The sequence below is a fragment of the Cheilinus undulatus genome, linkage group 13 (genome assembly GCF_018320785.1).
Source record: "Cheilinus undulatus linkage group 13, ASM1832078v1, whole genome shotgun sequence".
NCBI classification, from domain to species: domain Eukaryota; kingdom Metazoa; phylum Chordata; class Actinopteri; order Labriformes; family Labridae; genus Cheilinus; species Cheilinus undulatus.
The window spans coordinates 47,088,399-47,110,513 of record NC_054877.1 but is presented as its reverse complement, the minus strand read 5'-3'; the positions used below and the strand labels follow the sequence as shown (position 1 = coordinate 47,110,513).

Genomic DNA, 22,115 nt, shown 5'->3' with positions numbered 1-22,115 from the left:
AGTATGAAATAAAAAGTCAAAATCATAAGTTTGAGTTGTAATCTTGCAAAATTAAAAATATGAAATAAAAACACAAATTAATTCCTTTCCACACATTCTTGACTTTTTATGAAATCTTTCTTACTTTACTTTTTTTCAGATTTTCATGGTTTAACTTAAACTGCAGGAAATCTGCAGACCGTTAGAATACAAATATAATGGGATCTTGTGGGCCGGATGATTATTATACTGTAAAAGACAATAGATGGCTTTTTGGCATGGAGGCTTTTATTTGGAAATGCTCACCTTTCCCAGTGGGTCACATGACTTCCTTTTCCTCACATTTTTCATTGAAACAAGGAAAGAAGAAAACGGAAAAACTGAAAAACGGAAAAACAAAAAACGAGCCGTTTTTTTTGTTTATTCCATTTTTGGTCAAAAAACTGAATAAGGACAGTTTCTCTTGTTTCTTCATTCATGGTTTCAACCAGGAAAACGAACTGCCAGAAAGTACACTGACCTTGTAGGCCCACGGTTCTGCCTGAACTAGAGTCAGCCAGCACTAGTAAGGACGTTAGCTCCAGTTATATCACCATCACAGCTTCATGAATGTGAGTGGTGGACCCAGGATGTTTGAAGGGCAGAGGGTATAATAATAAAAGGACACATGCTGTGTGCAGCATCGCTCAAACAGGAGCGTGAGTCTGTGTTTGAATCTAATGTGTAGTTCAGAAGCTCAGACTCACCAGGATCATGTGACCTGTGGAGATGTCCATGTTGGTGTGGGCGGGCTCTTCGCTCCAGGAGGAGACGCTGCTCCGTGCTGACGGGCTAACGGCCTGACCGGCGTCGCTGAACTGAGACGACACGCTGTTGATCCTGGAGGAGATGGGCTCCTGACGCTCCACCGGAGGTTTGACCGCCATGCGCTGCCGACAGAGCTCCTGGAGGGAGGAAATAAAGACGGATGAGTTGGTGGTGGCATGCAGGAAGAAACGAGAGGAACTTTGGCCAGCAAGTTTGAGAAACTCCCAATAAGGATACGGACTTAGATTACAAAGCAGAACTACTTCCTGGTGGTCATACGCCTATAAAAGCTATAAGACTGCTAGATAGTGGACAGAGGAGGGTCAAGAATTAGGACTGAGGGAGATGATTGAGCTTTTCCTGTTATTGATTCAAAGTGACGTGGAGTAAAATCACTTGTGATTGGCTGTCAGAGAGACTGTCCCAGCTTTTCTTAAGAGGACTGCTGATTTTCATCGTTAAGTTGACAGACGTCTGTGCACAGATTAATTGTTTGTTTCTGAGTCAGAACAACAATAATTGTGTTGTTTTAATCCAATACTGATGAGAGGCTGCCTTAACAAGGCACTGTCTTGCTTTTACAGCCTGTTTGCAATTATGCTAACTATTTCAATCCCCCTTCTGTTCTTCAGAGTTCAGACACAAAAGCACAAACAGCAGCTGTTTGAATTAAAGATGGATCCGCGCCACTGAAAATGACCTTTAAAAGAAAAAAATCCTCTAAGTGAACTTGGCGTCAGTCCCCAAACATCCCTTGCCCCTCACATTTAGCTCTACCTCTACAGCTAGCACGTCTACTGGTAGGGTGCCCTGATTCCTGCTGGAACGGTTGGGTGGCTGCTCAGGAAGTTCAGGATACATCAGTATTTTCTTTGCTCTTTAAACTTCTTCCATGCACATCACTGTACGACAAGGGTTTAAGTGTGGAAGAGTGAGCCTCCCCTAAGAAGAAATTATTCATCCGGTGGACCCCCACCCACAGAAAAAATAAAATAAACAATGTTTCAAACATTTATGTCTAATCTTTAAACATTTTTAACATTAATATATTTAGGATATTTTGGTTTGCAAATGTCCTTAAACATCTGCCTTTCCCCCTTATTCAGTTATAATGCCATCAAATACCCCTGTTTCTTTTTTTTTTTTTTTTTTTTTTTTGCCATTTTACAACTTCTTCTTGCCCTTTTTATCCCTTTTGCCCATTTTAGCTACCTTTCAACATTAAATCTACCTTTGCTCATTTTTCCGATGTCTTTTTGCCACTTATCCCAATTTTTGTCATTTTTATCCCATTTTTTGCCCTTTTTTTAAGCATTTTTTGCAACTTTTTATCCATTTAAGCTGCCCATTGCCATTAAATACAACTTCTTTCCTTTTTCCCAATTTTTGCCTCTTCTTTATGCCATTTTATCCCCTTTTGCCTTTTTTCACATTTTTAATGCCACTTTTTGCCCATTTAAACTGCCTTTTGCCATTAAATACCACTTTTTCAATATTTATTGCCCATTTTTGCCAATTCTTTTTGCTACTTTACCCCATTTTTGCCCTTTTTCACCTTTTTTTTGCCACTTTTCACCCATTTAAGCTATCTTTTGCCATTGAACAACACTTTTTCCCACATTTTTGCCAATTTTGACACTTTTTTGGCAACTTTTTACCCATTTTTTGCCACTTTCATCCCATTTTTTCCCTTTTACACCATTTTTCTCCCAATTTTCACCCATTTAAGCTACCTTTTGTCATTAAATACCACTTTTTTTCCTAGTTTTTGCCCATTTTAGCCACTTCTTTTTGCCACTTTTTTCCCATTTTTGCCTTTCTCACCATGTTTTTGTCACTTTCAACCATTTCAGCTACCTTTTGCCACTAAATATCACTTGTTTCCTCTTTTTTGCCCATTTTTGCCACTCTTGACTGCTTTTTGCCCATTTTAGTCACTTTCCAATCTTTTTTGTCACTTCTCACCCATTTTTGCTACTTTCTGACCATTTTTCCACTTTTTCTCCCCATTTTCATCCATATTCACCCATTTTTGCTGCTTTTTGACCATTTTGCCACTTTTAACCAATTTTTATTGCTACTTCAAGCTGTTTTTGCCTCTTTTCACCTCTTAGATTGTGGCTCTTGCAAAGGTATTTTTCAACAGTTTGGCTCTTTGGTTGAGGAACACTGCTCTATAGCATAGTCCCTGTAGTAACTTTAAGTCTATCCATTTTGCTCCATGCACAGCAGAGGTTTGCAAAGCAAATCCCCTTTTTTCAGGTTTATGGCTCCGCGCCTCCCCTGAAGCTCTGTGGCGCCCCCCAGGGGAGGTCGCCTCACACTTTGAAAACCATTGCTGTATGAAATACACCAATGGAAGATTTGTTACTGGGCATTTCACTAAAGCATTCCCACAATATCAGAAACAATAAAAAAGTGGTGAAAACGCTTGCATGAGGAGCACAAACACAGCTTCATTAATGATTAAACGCTTCTGACACACTGAGGATTTATGTTAATTCATCTTCCCTGAGGTCAGCTCCAAATAAGGCTGGCTCTAGAAATTTGTTATCTGACTTTTTCTGCTGGCTGTGTTCGCTAACGCATGCAGAAAGGGTGGTGGACAGTTTATATTCAAATCTGTGGGCTATGTTGATGGTAGCACTTTCACTCTCTGTTGCATTAAAGTGTGCAAATGTGTGTGACACTGCATGCATTCCTGTGTATGTTACACTGAACATGCACTATATGGACAAAAGTATTCAGCCACCTGACCATTGCACCAACAGGGACTATATTGACATTGTATTAAATCCATGTACTTCAAAATGGATGAAAATCCACCAACCATCTAATTGCAAAGGTGGCATCCATGCTTGAAGTCACTGAGCTCTTCAGAACAACCCATTTAGGATCACAGATGTTTGCAAATGAAGACTGCATGGTCAGTAGGTGATTATAACTGAAATAATTACCAATAATAACCAATAATTACCAGCTGTGGTCAACTACTTTTGTCCATATAGTGCATTTCTTGAGCGAGCACACACAGAGTTAGTAAAGACGGAAAAAAAAAATCATCCTCTGGCCCTCTGTACCATTCCAATCTTATTTTTCTTTCTGCTCTTGTTCCTTCAGTTTTGAAGGATTTTTAAAAATAAAATTATAAATAAAAAATGGCTGAATGACTGGATGAATAAAAATAAATAAATCAGCAAATGCACCGGTATTAAAGCGCAGAGAAGGTGTGCTGTTCATCCTGTATGAGTGAAAAAGTGCATTCTGTACCTTTCACCCACTGAAGCTACCTTTTGTCATTAATTACCACTTTTTTCCTACTTTTTTGCCACTTGTTCCCTATTTTTTGTCACTTTTTTCCAATTTTTGCTCTTTTTAACCCCTTTTTGCCACTTTTCGCTCATTCAAGCTATCATTTGTCATTAAATACCCCTTTCCCCCCATTCTTTCCCCATTTTAGAAACTTCTTTTTGCCACTTTCTACCAATTTCTGCCACTTTTAACCCATTTTTGCACTTTTTCACCATTTTTGCCACTTTTCACCCAACTGAGCTACCTTTTGCCATTACATACCACTTTTAATCCACTTTTTTGCCACTTTTACCCCATTTTTGTCACTTTTTACCCATTTTTTTTCCTTTTTTCACCCTTTTTATGCCACTTTTCACTCATGTAAGCTACTGTTTGTCATTAAATACCCCTTTTCCCTATTCTTTCCCATTTTCTTTTTTGCCAATTTCTTCCAATTCATGCTACTTTTATCCCATTTTTGCCCCTTTTCACAATTTTTTGCCACTTTTTGCCAAACTGAGCTACCTTTTGTCATTAAATACCACTAGTTTCCTATTATTATTTTTTTTGCCCTTTTTTACCTCCTCTTTTTGCCACTATTATCCCATTTTTGCCCTTTCACTATTTTTTTTGCCATTTTTGCCTATTTAACATCCTTTTGCCATTAAACACCACTTGTTTCCTGTTGTTTGCCCCTTTTTGCCCACTTTTGACTGCTATTAGCCCATTTTAGTCACTTTTCACTCTTTCTTTTGCCTTGTTTTTATCTTTTTTGGATATTTTTTGCCAACCGTGACTCAATTTGTTGTAACTTCTCACCCATTTTTGCTACTTTCTGACTCGTTTTCCACTTTTTCTCCCAATTTTCACCCTGTTTCATCCCTTTTTGCTGCCTTTTGACCATTTCTCCATCTTTTACTTTTTTTATTGCTACTTCATGCCATTTTTGCCACTTTTCACCACTTAGATTGTGGCTCTTGCAAAGGTATTTTTCAATAATTTGGCTCTTTGGTTGAGCAGGGTTGAGTAACACTGATCTAAATATTACAGTGCACCACAGACTGAAGACTTTAGACCAGGTTTAAGGTGGTCTAAAGTGCTGCTACACTGCAGGTCACACCTACCCATTCACATCCATTGCATTCACATTCACACACTGATGGCGAAGCCTGCATTGTCAGTTTTACCTTCATTTTTCAGCATTGCAAATTGCTGCTTGGTCCTGCATAAGACAGACTAGGTCTGAAAAAGGAGGCTGTCTAGGAACCCAAAGAATCCCTATAAAATATGAGATAAATCCATCAGTGATGAAAATGTCACATCAACGTCTGCTAGGAGGAGACAATAAACTCTGACTGTCCGTTTCATTGTATATAAGCCTATATGAGCGGATCACATCAGTGGCTGCAGTATAACCGTAGAGCTAGAAGAACAAATGTCAGCTGTCAGAGCCCCTCTATGAGAAACCATACATCACCCAGAAGGGCCGTGACTGCAGCAGCAGACCTGAGCTCCATCTCTCTGGGTATCTGTGTTTCTTAATGAGAGAGATGCTGGTGATTAACTGACGAGGTGTTTGATTGACGGTGGAGGTAATGTGAGCGGGCCTTCATTAGTCTGTATCTGATGTGACTGATATCCTCGTAGGTCGGCCAGCTGACACTGATCTACGAGCTCGGACTCGGACTCATAAATGTGAGCAGATTATTAAAGCGCTCCGAGACCGGATGGGGGAAACCGACGGTATGGGTGGTGGGAGGCAAACACAAACACGGCTGGATGGACCAGAGTGAAGACAGATACTATAAGGAGTAATGGAGCACAGATAAAATGTTGTAAAGTGACGCTTTTATAGGCCTGAATAGCACTGATGGTTCTGAGAGTTTCTTTGTTCATTTAACAGGAAAGATGACTGCAAATTAATGTTTCCAGTTTTGTAAGCTGGATGGAAATTACAAGCCATTTAAGGGATCTAATAAATGGGGATGGATACAGAAACGCTGAGGGCTCTGAACATCCCCCAGAGCTCAATCCAATCCAGTATCAAGAAATGAAGGAATATTACATATGTGTATATCTGCCTAGATCAGACCATCCTCACAAACTGAGTGGGCGTGCAAGAAGGAGACTAGTGAGAGAGGACCCCAAGACACCTATGACTACTCTGAAGGAGCTCCAAGCTTCAGCGGCTGAGATGAGAGACTCTGCAGACAACAACTGTTGGCTGGGTTCTTCACCAGTCAGAGCTTTATGGGAGAGTGAAGAGAGAAAGACACTGTTGGAGAAAACTCAGATTCAATCTGGACTAGAGTTCACCAAAAGGCATGTGGGAGACTCCATGGGCAAGAGGAAGAAAGGTCTTTGGTCTGATGAGACACCAAACACTGACATCACCATAAACACACCATCCCACTGTGAAGCACGGTGGTGGCAGCATCATTCTGTGGGGATGCTTCTCAGCAGCCGGCCCTGGAAGACTTGTAAAGGTAGATCAGTGTTACTCAACCCTGCTCAACCAAGGAGCCATATTGTTGAAAAATACCTTTGCAAGAGCCACAATCTAAATGATAAGAAGTGGCAAAAATGGGTTAAAGTGGCAATAAAAATAAGTTAAAGGGGGAAAAATGGTCAAAAAGCAGCAAAAAAGGGTGAAAAGGAGCATTATCGGCATAAAATTCCAAATACTGGGTTAGAAATGACAAAAATGGGTAGAAAAAGAGGCCAGATTTGGTTAGAAGTGACAAGAAATCAGTTACAGGTGGCAAAAATGGTCAAAAAGAGGTAAAAACATGACAAAAAATGAGTGGAAAGAAACTGAAATGGGCAAAAAGCTCCAAAGAGTGCCACAAATTTGGGAAAAAGTGGCATTTAATGGCAAAAGGCAGCTTCAATGGGTGTAAAGTGGCAAAAATAGGGGAAAAAATGCAAATAGTAAAAAGCAGGTTAAAAGAGTCAAAAACTGGGCAAAAGAAGGGACAAAAGTAGGCTTAAAGCAGTAAAACTGGATTAAAAGTGGCCAAAAAAATGCTAGTAAGGGCAATGGAAATATACTGGCAAATGTAAAAAAGTTGACAATTAAAGCCAACTATATGAGCGTGGGAAACACTGAATAATGTGACTTGCAGTGGATGATTTCTGAGGTCAAAGTTTCCCTTTATTTAAGAAGAGAAGAGAAGAGAAGAAGCCATATGTGAACAGGATCCAGAAACACGGTCATCTTTTCAGCACCACTTGAAATGGACTGAGGCTGAATGGAAAACTGTTCTGTGGTCATAGGAATCAAAATTTGAAATTCTGTTTCTTGAGAACCAAATAGGAGAGGGAGCATCCAGCATGTTCTCCTGGCTCAGCTCCAAGGCCTGCATCTCTGATGGTATGGGGTTGCATTAGTGCCGATGGCGTGGGCAGCTCTAACATCTGGAAAAGACCTATCAATGCTGGAAAGTAGAGAGAGCTTTGAGAGCAGTGTTACTCAACCAAAGAGCCAAATTGTTGAAAAATGCCTTTCCGAGAGCCTCAATCTAAGCGATGAAAAGTAAAAAAAGGTGGCAAAAATGGTCAGAAAGCAGCAAAATTGTGTAAAAAGGGGCAAAAAAGGCGAGAAATGTGGGGAAAAAAATGAACTACAGGTGGCACAAATGGTCCTGAAGTAGCAAAAATGTGGCAAAAAATTGGTGGAAATTGACTGAAATGGGCAAAAAGCAGTCAAGAGTGGAAAAAATAGAAAACAAGTGGTATTTAATGGCAAAGGGTAGTTTAAATGGGCAAAAAATGGTGAAAAAGGGTGAAGATGGGATAAAAGTGGCAAAAAGAGGAGGCAAAAATGGGCAAAAAAAATTGAAAAAAGAGGTATTTAATGGCAAAAGGTAGCTTAAATGGGCAAAAAAATGGTGAAAAGGGGCAAAAATGGGATAAAAGTGGCAAAAAGAATTGGCATAATGGCAAAAAAGCTGCAAAAATGTGTAGAAAGGGGCAAAAATTGTGACAAATGTGGAAGAAGGGTCAGAAAATAGCAAAAAACAAATGAATTACAGGTGGCACAAATGGTCCTTAAGTGGCGAAAACGTGGAAAAAAATGGGTGGAAACTGACTAAAATGGGCAAAAAGCAGTCAAGCGTGGCAAAAAATAGGAAACAAGTGGTATTTAATGGCAAAGCGTAGCTTAAATGGGCAAAAAATTGTGAAAAAGGGCAAAAATTGGATGAAAGTGGTAAAAATGGGCAAAAAAATTGAAAAAAGTGGTATTTAATGGCAAAAAGTAGCTTAAATGGTTGAAAAGTGGCAAAAAGTGGCAACAATTGGAAAAAAAAAAGTTGCAAAAAGAAGTGGCAAAATAGGCAAAAATGGGAAACAAGTATTCAATGGCAAAAGGTAGCTCTAATGGGTGAAAAGTGGCAAAAAATTGTGAAAAGGGCAAAAAAGCTTCCCTTTAAGGTTTTCTGGGGAATAAAATTTCAAATGAAGACATAAAAGAGCCACAAATCATCACAAATGAGCCACACGTTGAGCATCACTGAGGTCGAGGGTAAAATTAGCAAAGAAGAACGGAGTAAAATTCCAGCATCCAGACGTTTGAGCCTGGCTGAGATTTATCCACTCAGACTCAGCGCTGTGACTGCAGCTACTAAAAACTGACATGAAGGAAGTGAATATTTATGCAGTCATTTATTTTCATTTCACTGACATTACTTTGTAGAAACCTGTTAAAGAGGTTTTTGTAATTTTTGTGTCAAAAAGCCAAATTAAATTGACCATGATTGACTTAAATGGCCTAATTTAAATGTCTAATAAAAGCTGAAACCACTCCAGCCTGTGTGGTTGTTCGATGCTTCCCTTTGTTTAATTCCTTGTTGTTCTTAAGCAACACCAACCAACCCAAACACACTGCATCATGGGTGTTTAGCCAGGGCGTGGAAACACCAGCATTCATATTTCAACGAGCCCGCGTGGTGAACTTTGCAGCAGCAGCATATTCTTTTATGATGTAATTAAAACCATTTCAAAATGGCTTCCCCCCCGAGAGCCAATTAGAGGACAAAGAGGCAAAAATTTGAGGAAACAATATAACGCGGGACAGGTTTAGAGCCTAAACAGAGCAAATTTACATCACGGTCTCAAACATGCCTGCCTCCTGGAGCCGCGTCTACACAGCCACAAGTATCTTTATTTACAGCGTATTGATTCTGAAACGAGACGCACTTCATCAGGCGGCGAGACGCATCGCCTTCATCACGGTGGTTTATGGTGGTGATGAGAGGCTGCTGTGCATTCCCAGCTTTGTTTCAGTGTTAGTTGTGTTTTAATCACTGAATGGGTGAGACTGGCAGACTTTTACAAACATATATGCAGTATGTTGATTGGTCTAGTACAGGGATGTCAAACATAATCACAGCAGGGGCTGAACTCACAACCTAGGTCCAACCTGAGGGCAAACAAAGTCAACATTTACCATTAACTGTCAACCTCATTTTCACCAGCCATGAATCATGGGGGAAAAAAACCATAGCACTGATAATCAATGATTTTGAGATCTAAAAACGTAAAAATGTTAAGTTAAAAGGCACAAAATCTGAGATAAAAATTAAGACTTATTAGCTCAAAAGGCATTTAAAGTCCAAATCATGTTTTTAAAAGGCAAATATAAAAGAAAGAAAGTTTGAATCAAGATATTTAACAGTCAAAACATGGTTTAAAATTTGAAATCATGAGTTTTAAGGTCCAAATATGAGATAAATTTCAAAATCATCTGTTAAAAATGTCAACGCCTGAGAAAAATAAATAAATACGGGTCAAAATATTACTTAAATTTAAAACTGAGGATACAAAAGGCCAAATTAAGAGATTAAAGTCAAAGTAAGGAGCTAAAATGGTCAAAACGTGAGAATAAATGAAAGAGTGAGTTTAAAAGGTCAAAATAAAATTTTAAAATTGAAGATCAAAAAAGGTAAAAAATGAGATAAAAAGTCAAAATGTGAATTGAAAAGGTCAAAATATGAAATAAAAAGTCAAAACCATAACTTCAAAATGCAAAATTAAGAACATGAAATGAAAACAGAAAATTATTTTCCCACATTCCTGACCTTTTATCTAATTATTTTAACTTTTTCCTGTTTCTATGACAGAAGAAGCTCATTTTAAATCATCAGGGTTAGGTTTACATGTTTAAAGTGGAGGAAATCTGCAGACCAAAAACCAGCGGGCCAGTTAGAACAAAAATATGACAGGATCTGGCGGGCCGGGTATAACTGTACCATGGCCGCATTTGGCCCCCGGGCCTTGAGTTTGGCACCCCTGGTCTAGTAGCAGCAAAAAGGACATTTAGGTGGAAAGAACCACAAAAACAAAACCTTTGCAAAATTACAAATCTGTGCGTTTTTGCAATAACAATGCTAGCTTTGCACCCTCTAGAACTGTCATGGTTAAATACAGTCTTTCCTTTACGTCTGCAGCCTATCATTTACATTTTTAAACACCATCTTGCACAATCTTGGGCTTTCGCTTCGACGTCGATCAAATATTTTTCATGCTTCTGCAGCATTCAGAAGTCTTTGGTAATCTCATCCAAGGACATCTTTCATTCCCTCATGAATCTGAAACCAAAGAGAGTATTACCCTCTCCAGGACTCCCACATTAGCGCTAATTTTCTGTATTTATTTCTCTGACAGTGCTGCTCTTCAGCTGAAGCCTCTGTTTCGGGACACAGACTGCTTTTTGATGTAAAATGATGGCCCATTCATTCCCACAACTGCATTAACTCTGACACTAACTGAAGGGGGATAAACGTTCACCATGATGGATTACCAATCTCTGCTAAGTCTTTTCAAATTGATTTAAAGGAAAACAAAGTGAACTGATGAAAACAAATGTCTGTCTGGAAGCCAGAAAATCAATCAGGGAATTTATGGCACAGTTTGAAAAACACTTGGCAGACCTGATGTGATATTTGGAAACATTTCTTATAATGTGATTCAAAATAAAACATCAGAACTAACATATTTAACTACGTTCTAGCCTCTGCTGAAGGTCACTGCAGAAAGATCGGACAGCTGATTGGAAGAGAGAAAGACTGGTTCTGGTTTATAGAATTTTGCAGAAGATATTATGAAATTACAGCTGCATCATCCACCAGTCAGGCCACGTCACTGTGTTGTTTTAATTTCTAAATGAAGCCAGTCTTACTTTCACTTCAGAAATTTTTAACAATGGTTAAAACAATTCACCCCTTTGATGTTTTACCCTTTAATTGATTTTATAAATCAATCATGGTCAATATAATTTTTTAACAAAAAATACTACAACAAATCTCTAAATAAGTGACAGCATAAATATTCACCCACTGAAAGTGACTGAATCAACAGAGGTTCAGACAATCGGTGCTAGTAGTGAAAATAGGGATCACCTGAGTGCAGTGAATGTGTCCCAAATAAAGTAAAAAGACACCAGTCACTGGTTCATCAGTATCCATTGCTACCATTACACCATGAAGACAAAAGAACACTCCAAGCAACTCAGAGGAAAGGTTGTTGAAAAATCAAAGTCAGGGGATAGAAACAAGGCTCTGAACATCCCCTGAGTTCAGCTCAATCCATCATGAAGAGATAAAGGAATATGTCACATGTGTAAATCTGCCTAGATCAGACCGTCCTCACAAACTGAGTGGGCGTGCAAGAAGGAGACTAGTGAGAGAGTCCACCAAGACACCTATGACTACTCTGAAGGAGCTCCAAGCTTCAGCAGGTGAGATGGGAGAGACTCTGCAGACAACAACTGTTGGCCGGGTTCTTCACCAGTCAGAGCTTTATGGGAGAGTGAAGAGAGATAGACACTGTTGGAGAAAACTCAGATTAAATCTGGACTAGAGTTCACCAGAAGGACTGTGGGAGACTCCATGGGCAAGAGGAAGAAAGTTCTTTGGTCTGATGAGACACCAAACACTGACATCACCACAAACACACCATCCCCACTGTGAAGCACGGTGGTGGCAGCATCATGCTGTGGGGATGCTTCTCAGCAGCCGGCCCTGGAAGACTTGTGAATGTAGATCAGTGTTACTCAACCCTGCTCAACCAAGGAGCCAAATTGTTGAAAAATACCTTTGCAAGAGCCACAATCTAAATGGTAAGAAGTGGCAAAAGTGGGTTAAAGTGGCAATAAAAATAAGTTAAAGGGGACAAAAAAATCAAAAAGCAAAAAAGGGGTGAAAAGGAGCAATATTGTGATAAAATGCCAAAATGTCAAAAAGTGGTAAAAACATCACATAAAATAAGTGGAAAGTGACTAAAATGGGCAAAAGGCAGCAAAGAGTGGCAAAAATGTGGGGAAAAAGTGGCATTTAATGGCAAAAGGCAGCTTCAATGGGTGTGAAGTGGCAAAAATAGGGAAAAATGCAAATAGTAAAAAGCAGGATAAAAGAATCAAAAACTGGTCAAAAAGAAGTGACAAAAGTAGGCTTAAAGCAGTAAAACTGGATTAAAAGGGGCAACAAAAATGCTAGTAAGGGCAATGGAAATATACTGACAAATGTAAAAGTTGACAATTAAAGCCAACTATATCAGCATGCGAAAAACTCTGACTAATGTGACTTGCAATGGATAGTTTCTGAGGTCAAAGTTTCCCTTTATTTAAGGTTTTCTGGGAGAATAATATTTCAAATGAAGACATAAAAGAGTCACAAATCATCACAAACACACCAAACACTGCACATCACCACAAACACACCATTCCCACTGTGGAGCATGGTGGAGGCAGCATCATGCTGTGGGGATGCTGCTCAGCAGCCGGCCCTGGAAGGCTTGTAAAGGTAGAGGGTAAAATGAATAATCTTCTTCAGTCTGACAGAGAACCACAGCTTGTGAGGAGATTTATTTCCCAGTCAGACATTGACCTAAGCATACGGAGAAAGCTACACAGAAATGTTTGGAGACAACAAGGAGAATGTTCTGGAGAGGACGGGTCAAAGCTCAGACCTCAGTCCAAGAGAGAATTTGTGGCTGGACTTGAAAAGGGCTGTTTCAACGTAACAGGGCTTGATCAGTTTTGCAAAGAAGAATGGAATAAAATCACAGAGTCCAGATGTCTGAGACCGATCCACACAGACTCAGAGCTGCGATCACAGCTAAAGATGACTCTACTAAATACTGACTAGAAGGGGGAAAATATTTATGCAGTCACTTATTTCACATTAAATACTTTTATTTTATTGACATTACTTTGCAGACATCTGTTTTCACTTTGACATTAAAGAGTTTTTTTTGTATGTTTTGTCAAAAAAGTGTAATTATATTGACCATGGCACTAAAAAACAAAGACCTGAGCAAATAAGAAATCATTAAAAATCAAGAAAATTCAATGCCAACCTTGAAAGAAATCAAGTATTTCTTCCCTTGAATTTAGCAGTAACGTGTCAGTGTGATAAGTGTCCTGTCTTTAACAGTCCATGTTCTGCCCCCTCAGCCGTCCCATCATGAATAAAGGTTAAAAGAAAACAACCCCCTCTCATGGGCATCATGCCAGGGGAATCCTCTTGGCACCACATGACCGTCTCGAATCATGCATCACCCCGAGGGGACGGCAGGCGTGTCGGTGATGGGAGGCGTGTGCCACCCTAAAACCCCCTCATTGTAAAGAGATGGGGGTCTGGGGGGGAGTCGGGGTGTGTCAGCGGAGCTCGTCGGGCCCACAGAGGCGCCTCTGTTTACACGGCCCTCTGACCAAAACAAATGTAGGGGCCTTCACCCCGGTGCTTTGCCTCTGTGCCCAAACAAACAAACAAATAGGAGAGGGAACAGACACAATATGGTGGAGCCAAGGGAGGCAGGGGGACACGGGGGGGTCAAGGAACGCTGACGAGGGAAGGATAGAGGACTGGATCAGACTCAGCACCACAAAAAGTCAGAGAAATTCAAAAACACAAGGTATTGAAAAATATTTGTTTTATAGAGGAAATAAAGCTTTAGGTAAGGAATGAAAGTGGAGAGAGCTCATTCTAACAGTTCCTTCAGAACTGTCAGTTAATACTCCCGTTAATTCTACACTGTTGAACACATATTTGCACTTATATCATCCTAAATCTTCCTACACAAATTCATAATTTATTTTATTTTCTTGAATGAAAATATGTTGTAATATGTTTTTAAAAATCTGTTAAAGTTCATTCATGACCACTTTATCAAAAAGCAGCGATCAATTTGCACTTATTGCTGTGTGTAATATTTGGTGGTGTGGCTGTTCTAGGATCCTCCTGCCTGTCTATGAGCCTACGTGGAAAACATTAAGCAGGAACAGCACGTGTTCCTGCCTTTCCTGGCCAACAAGGAAAGACTGAGGCGGGAAAAACCAAGGGCAGAACGGGAATCAGAGACAACGGAACGGCACTGATGAAGTCAGAGGCAGAAGAAAGGAGGAGCTGGGGTCAACATTGCTTGCAACGCTTCAAAAAAACCCAGTGCATTATAGGTAGACTGTTGCTAGGTCCCGCGGAGTGTTGCATTCACGGTCTGAAATACTGTGGGAATTTGCGAAACAGGTTGCCGTCTGCATCTCTGGCATAGTCTGGGCATCTTGGGGGTTGGTTCTGGGCCGCATGTAGCCCACGGGCCGCTAATTGAATTGCCCGCTCTATGTGGTGGTCAATGGTCGACTCAGCACATTTGTGTTGTTCCTTATCCCTAAACCTCTCTGATGAATCTGTGCTCATGCATCTTAGGCCCCGTCCACATGGGACGACGAAAACGATATATTGCTGTCTCGTTTTGAAAAAGTTTTCTGTAAAGTCGTTTCAGGAACCACTGAAACAACTGAAAACTGCAGTGCATATGCCAAGCCTGTACGTGGCGCTGTAACGCTGCCACAGAAATGCACCAAAGGAGAAGAAGATCACAGAAAACGGACACAAACTTTCTGCTAGTTGCCCTTCTGGTTGTTCTCCGCATCGGGTTTAAGAACATATGGTTTAAGCGTTTCGTAGTGGTGGTAAAGGAGCATCAAATTTTGCTGTAAAAGCCAGAACAAGCTCAGTAGCCTCTGCAGCACAAACACAACCCTGTAGCCCGCCATTACTGTTTTGGTCGGACCTGCGCAGGCGCCTCAAGGGAGATACGCTATGTGTGACGTAATCGTTTCAAGAAAGATGCGGATAGCCGTCCACACGGAGACAAAACGGTAGTCGTTTACGGATTTTTGCACTCTGGGACCCATTTACAAAAAGTATCATTTAGCAGGGGTGTCAAACTCAGTCCCAGGAGGGGTCAGAGTCTGGATTTAGGTCTGACCTGAGGGCCTAACAGGGTCAACATTTAACCAAAACTGTCAACCTCATTTTCACCAGTAATAAAACATGAAAAAAACACTGATGATAAACCATTTGGAAATTCAAAAAAGTAAAAATGATCAGTTTAAAGGCTCAAATTTGATAAAAAAAATTAGATTTATTGGTTAAAGACATCAGAGCAAAATATTAAAAACAGAAAAAGAATGTTTTTCAAGAGCAAATATACAAGGAGAAAGTCGAAATCATACTTTAGAAAGGTCAAAATATGAGATCAAATTAGAAATCATAGGTTTGAAAGTCAAAATATGACTTAAAATTTGAAATTGTGATTCTGATAGGTCAAAATATGGGATTAAAATGCCAAAATTAGGAGTTAAAATGTCATAATATGGGCTAGAATTCAAAATGATAACTTGAAAAGTTAAAAAATATGATTTAAATTCAAAATTGGGAAGGTTAAAGGTAAAAATATGTTTTAAAAAAAGTAAAAATTATGAATTAAAGATGTCAAATATGAGAAAAAATTGAAATCATGATTCTTAACGTCAAAATATGACTTAAAATTTTAAATTTTGTGTTTTATTTCAAAATTTGGGATTAAAAAGCCAAAATAAGTCAAAATATGAGAAAAGAAATTTAACATTGGGGATGTAAACGATAAAAATATGACGTATAAAGTCGAAAAGGTCAAAATATGAAATGAAAAATCAAAATCATAAGTTTGAGTCGTAATCTTGAGATGCAAAATTGAAAATATGAAATGAAACACAACTTATTTTTTCCCCCACATTCTTGACTTTTTAAGAAATCTTTCTTACTCTTTACTTTTTCAGATTTTTAGCTTAACAAGGGCATTTTAAATCATCAAGTTGAAGTTTACATTATTATACTGGTGGAAATCTGCAGACCCTTATACTGGTGGGCCAGTTAGAATACAAATATGGTAAGATCTCGTGGGCCGGATATAACCGTTCCAGATTTGGCCCCCGGGCCTTGAGTTTGACACCTGTGGTTCACAGTCACCTGAAACGCTGTTTCCGTGTGGATGAAACGCTGATCCGACATAAAACTTTTACGTATACTCCTGAATTCGTTCCGTGTGGGTGGGGCCTTAATGATTCTGCTCACCATTGACTTATTTACTGCTTCCATTGTGTAAACACTGCTTGTAATGTGTTTCACAAGCATGGGTACTTGGTGTAACATGAGCGCCCTCTGCTGGGCTCCTGCAAATTTGAGTTTAAGGCCCAGATATCTTTATCAGCCTGCACTAGGCTGTCTCCTGTGGATTTTGGGAGTTTATTCCTACAAGAGTGGCAGTGAGAGAGCAAAAATGCATCTGTTGTTATCAGAAGTAATGGTTTTATGGTGTTAAAAGCTAAAGTTCATGTCTGGTTCATCACACAACACAGCAGAGAGGACACAACCTCCACAGCTGCAGAAGGACAAATCCTCTTGTTACTCCTACTAATCCCACATTAAACAATAAAGAAATGTAATAATACTGCAATCAAATCAGACTGACTTCAGGAGAGGGTCTCCCAGAAGACCAGTGGTCTAAAAATGATTAACTGTCTGATGCGTAATCCATCCAATAACATCCTCTACATCACATTAGTGACAGAAAACACAGGCTGCTGTGATTTTTAATGAAACGTTATCAGCCAACAGATCGGCAGAAGGAGAGAGAAGACAGGAAATAAGAAGCAGAAATGACACCGAGAAATAAGAGGCTTAGGACGGTCAGCAAAACAAGACTTATTGTTTGCTTGTTTAATCTAAATCGAGATGTACTGGAAGTGTGTTTTGCACTTATTCTTTGGCAGCGTAACGATGATGTTATCGCGTCTGTGAAGGTCGGTGAAATTGGATTGAGACGGAGAGAGAAAGCAGACCGTGTGCAGAGGGAGGCCAGTGGAGAGAAAACTAAAAGAAGACCGACTTGAACCCCAGATCACTGTTACCCAGCTTCCTGCTATTGTATTCAGTAGCTGATCAGTTAGGGTCCAGATCTAGACATTAGGGAACAGCGTGTGTTAATCTGACATACTGGATCATGACTGCAGCCTGTAAAAACCTGGTCTCGACTACTGGATTCAGCTGTTGGCTGATCTGAAGCCTGATGATGTTTGTGTCCCACTGCGATTTAAAATCTGGAGACGTGTGGGTAAAGTTTCCCATCATGCCCTTGGGCAGAGTGGTTGGATGTCTCCTGTTGTACAGTGATCCCTGCTGAGGTTCTTTGGGTCAGGGGTTCTCAACCTTTTCAGCCCATGACCCCCAAAATAAAGGTGCCAGAGACCGGGGACCCCCACTGTACCTGAAGGTGGCTGAACACAGCCATGAACATTCAGGAATAGTCATGTGGAGACAAGGCCGCCCATTATGGGGGAAATGGGAGAGCTTTCTGGGACCCAACCAAACTGGGGGCCAGCAAAATCCTGATCCATTGTAAAGTTAAGCTGTGGTATCTTATATTTAACCTGAATAATAACCACTCTTATCAAAGAAACACGTACCCTTTTAATTCATTTGTGTAGTAAGTAGCCCTCCTAAAAATGTAAATCCTTTTGTTAAAACAGAATTAAAATACATTAAAAACAGCTAAAATGGGTTAATAATGGCAAACAATGCTGGGAAAGGTGGTGAAATTAGAGTTTAAAAGGAGCAGAAACGGGTCAGAAGTGCCAAAAATTGGATAAAAATTGGCAAAAAAATAACCAAAATGGCAAAAATTGGTAAAGTGGCAATAGTGGGATATTAAGTGGAAAAAGGGTTTTAAAAAGTGTTTAAATAGCAAAAATAGGTGGGAATTTGTTGAAATGGGGGGAAAAATGGATATAAACTGGCAAAAATAGGCATATTAAATTGTGAAATGTGGCGTAAAAAGTGGTAAAGAGGAGTTAATAATGGCAATAATGGGTCAACAGAGCCAACAATAGGCAGAGAGTGGTAAAATTTGGTTTAGAAGTAACAAAAACAGGCAGAAAAAGTGGTGGAAAAGGTTAAAAACTGAGAACAAAAGGGTTTTAAGTGGTAAAAATGTGTTAAAGTTGGTGGTAAAAAAAAGTGATGACAACGGGTTGAAATTTGGCAAAATTGGTGTAAAGTGGAAACAGTGTAAATTAAAAACAACAAATTCTTAGTTTTTTTTAAGGCATCTGGAGACCCCCTCTCAGTGTCTCGCGACCCCCAATGGGGTCCCGACCCCAAGGTTGAGAACCACTGCTTTAGGTCATGTTTCAGGTGGATTATTGTTGTTTTTATGTTAGACGCATTTGCACCATGAGTGAAGTTATCCACTCAGAATTTGACTTTATGTGTTCCTAAAGTGCTTCTTCTTCATCAGAACGCGTTTCCTTGCTATGAGGTTGACTCGCCGCTTTGTTCTTGCCGGAGGAGACCCACCATGCAACAGGTTTTCAGGAGTTACTGACGCTCGTACTGGAAAACCAGGAAGTGGACTTGCCTTGATAAGATTTGGACTACCAGGACCTGGATGAATGAGAACCTACATGCTTGTTGTTACTGCAAATAAGGAGAGATTATATTTTACTGCACGATTCCTCAGCAGCTCCTCAGTACTTAAAGTAAACTGGTACTTTTACTCGTACTTGTACTCACAGCCCTTGCTAAACTCTCAAACTAATAGTTATACCCTCTGGACCGCCTTAGTGGTGGCCTGAGTGGTCTGACTTAGACTCGTTCAGGCCTAAAGTTTAAGCTCATGTGGAAAGGGCTGCAGACATAAATTAAAAGTTTCCGTCTATTATCTGTGGCGGTGTGAGACAGCTCTCATATACCGTCTGATCCCACCAGGCAGTCTGGTTTGGTTTGGTACCGTTTTACACAGTAAACGCTGATCTGGCTTGTGCCGATGTCCATCCGGACTTCTTTGTCTCTTTTGTATCATTTGGATCAGCTCAGTAATAAGGACCGGTCTTTTTGGTACCAGACGGCTCCTCTCTTGGTACCAGCTTGACTTTTTAAAGTGGATTAAATAAGGACAAAAATGGAAAAAAAGGAAACTGGCACTCAAACGGGAGCCAGCTTTCCTATAAAAGAGCTAGCTAGTTTGTGAATGACTCATCGTTACTGGGTTTATCTACTCAGAAGTGTATCAGTGTTTCATTAAAGACATGTTTATGAGAAAATGAGGGAGAAAAGCTGTTAAAGGTAGCCTCTTTGCCCAGTCCTCTAGAACAGTGGTTCTCAACCTTCGGGTCAGGACCCCCTTGGGGGTCATGAGACTCTGATAGGGGGGTCACCAGATGCTTCAAAAACACTGAGAATAATTTTTAAAATTACACTGTTGCCACTTTACACCAATTTTACTAAACAGTGACCCTTTTTCATGACGTTTTAACAACAATTTGCCAACTTGGAATCATTTTTTGCCTTAAAACCCATTTTTGTCCATTTTTAACCCTTTCCACCACTTTTTTCTGCCTTTTCTAAACTAATTCTTGCCACTTTCTGCCTATTGCTGCCTTTGTTGACCCATTATTGCCTATTAACCACTTTTTGCACCTCTTTTGCCTTTTTAACCACAGTTAAACCATTTTTGCCAGTTTGTATCAATGTTTTATCTCATTCCACCTAATTTCCACCAATTTGTTGTACTTAAAGCCAATTTTTGTGCCCCATTTTGCCACTTCAACCCATTTGTGGTTATTTGTCGCCACTTTTATCTAATTTTTGCCACTTTGAACCCATTTTTGTTATTTAAATATCCAATTCCACCACCTTTTCACCATTTTTTGCCATTACTAACATTTTTTTGTGATTTTTAACCCATTTAAACACTTTACACCAATTTTACCCAATGTTGAACGTTTTCATCACTTTTTAAGACCAATTTTGCCTATTTTAAATTTTTTTGCCATTTTAAACACATTTTTGTCTATTTCAAACCCTTTCCACTCTTTTTCTGCCTAGTTGTGCCACTTCTAAACCAATTCTTGCCACTTTCTGCATAATGCTGCCTCTGTCCACCTATTATTGACACTATTAACCACTTTTTACACTTCCTTTTGCCCATTTGAACCACAGTAAAATCATTTTTTGCAAGATTATATTAATTTTTTTCTCATTCCACCTAATGTCCACCAATTTTTTGTACTTTAAAGACATTCCAGCCACTTTTTAATCCCCCGTTACCACTTTTTGTGCCTGATTTCGCCACTTCAACCCACTTAAATCTAATTTTAGCCACTTTGAACCCATTTTTGTTATTTAAATATCCAATTCCACCACCTTTTCAACATTTTTTGCCATTACTAACATTTTTTTGTGATTTTTAACCCATTTTAAACACTTTACACCACTTTTACCAAATGTTGACCCTTTTCATCACTTTTTAACACCAAGTTTGCCCATTTTAAATCTTTTTTGCCTTAAAACCCATTTCTGTCTATTTTAAACCCTTTTCACTCTTTCTTCTGCCTAGTTTTTCTACTTCTAAACCAATTCTTGCCACTTTCTGCCTATTGCTGCCTTTGTCGACCCACTGTTGTCACTATTAACCATTTTTTACACTCCCTTTAGCCCTTTTTAACCAGAGTTAAATCGCTTTTGCTATTTAAATCAATTTTTCCTCCCATTTCACCTTATTTCCACCACTTTGTTGCAGTTTAAAGCCATTAAAGCCATTATTTTTTGCCACTGTTATCTAATTGTTGTTATTTATATATCCAATTTCACCACCTTTCCACTATCTTTTTCTATTTTTACCCCATTTTAATTGGTTCTTAAACTAAAGTTTCATTTTTTAGAAGGCTTTTTACCACACAAATGAATGAATAAAGATATTTGTTGCTTTGATAAGAGTGGTTATGATTCAGGTCAAATATAATAAATGGTTTTCACAGCTTAACTTTACTATTGAGCATGGTCTTACTGACCTCTGTGGGCCTCCAGTTTGACTGGGACCAGAAACCTCCCCCTCGTTCCCTCCTCATGGTGGCCCGGTCTCCACATGACTGTTCTTGAATGTTCCTGGCTGTTCAACCACCTTCAGGTAAAGCGGGGGTCCCCAGTCTCTGTCACCTTTCTTTTGGGGGTCGCAGGCTGAAAAGTTTGAGGACCAGTGCTCCAGACTCTTGTCCCCCTTCATGTGGTAGTGGCAGGTCTGCAGGACTGAGCCATTTCTGATACTGACCACCTCCCTGCCAGGCTAATCTGTGGTATAAATCTGTTTTTGTAAAGGGTAGGGATCATTTCTGATGATAAATGCAGCATGCAGGACAGTGGATGGAATCAGAAACAGGGGTGAGAGAGTGAGGGAGAGACATGGGGGGCGACCTAAAGAGCATTTTCTTTAATTCCATAGATAAATCTCAGCGAAACTCCAGGGGTTAGTTTCCCTTTAACGACTCTTTTCTACATCTTAAAAACTTAAAAATATGCAAATGTGTTGCACTATCTAACTTCTTTCTCATGTTTTCAGAAACGTCATGCTGCAGGGTGATAACATCTTTAAAGAAGATATTTTTGCTTGAAGATATTATCTCTTGATTTAAAGGGATCCATGCTAAAAGTTTCCCTCCAATCACAGGAAATGATCTCAGCCCGCTGGGAGGACGGTTTTTGTTTTTACCTCCAGGATAAAGAGAAGACTTTAGGAGCTGATAAAAGTTTGAATCAGATGTAAAGATAAACTGAAGGCGACAGATGTAGACTCCCATGTCGGCGGCGGTGTAATCCAGGGACTACCTGACAGATTCATCCACCGTCTCCGTGCACGTACTCCTCTGTCGACGCTTGTCA

General features: G+C 39.6%; 1 protein-coding gene across 1 annotated transcript in view; it reads right to left on the bottom strand.

Moving 5' to 3' along the window:
• The window catches only part of LOC121519630 (receptor-type tyrosine-protein phosphatase N2-like), a 361,356-nt gene that overhangs the window by 86,872 nt on the left and 252,369 nt on the right, over positions 1 to 22,115 (bottom strand). The window contains exon 14 of the mRNA XM_041802418.1: positions 726 to 923. Within this exon, the coding sequence (XP_041658352.1) occupies positions 726 to 923 (198 nt within the window). The remainder of the gene's footprint in view (positions 1 to 725; positions 924 to 22,115) is intronic.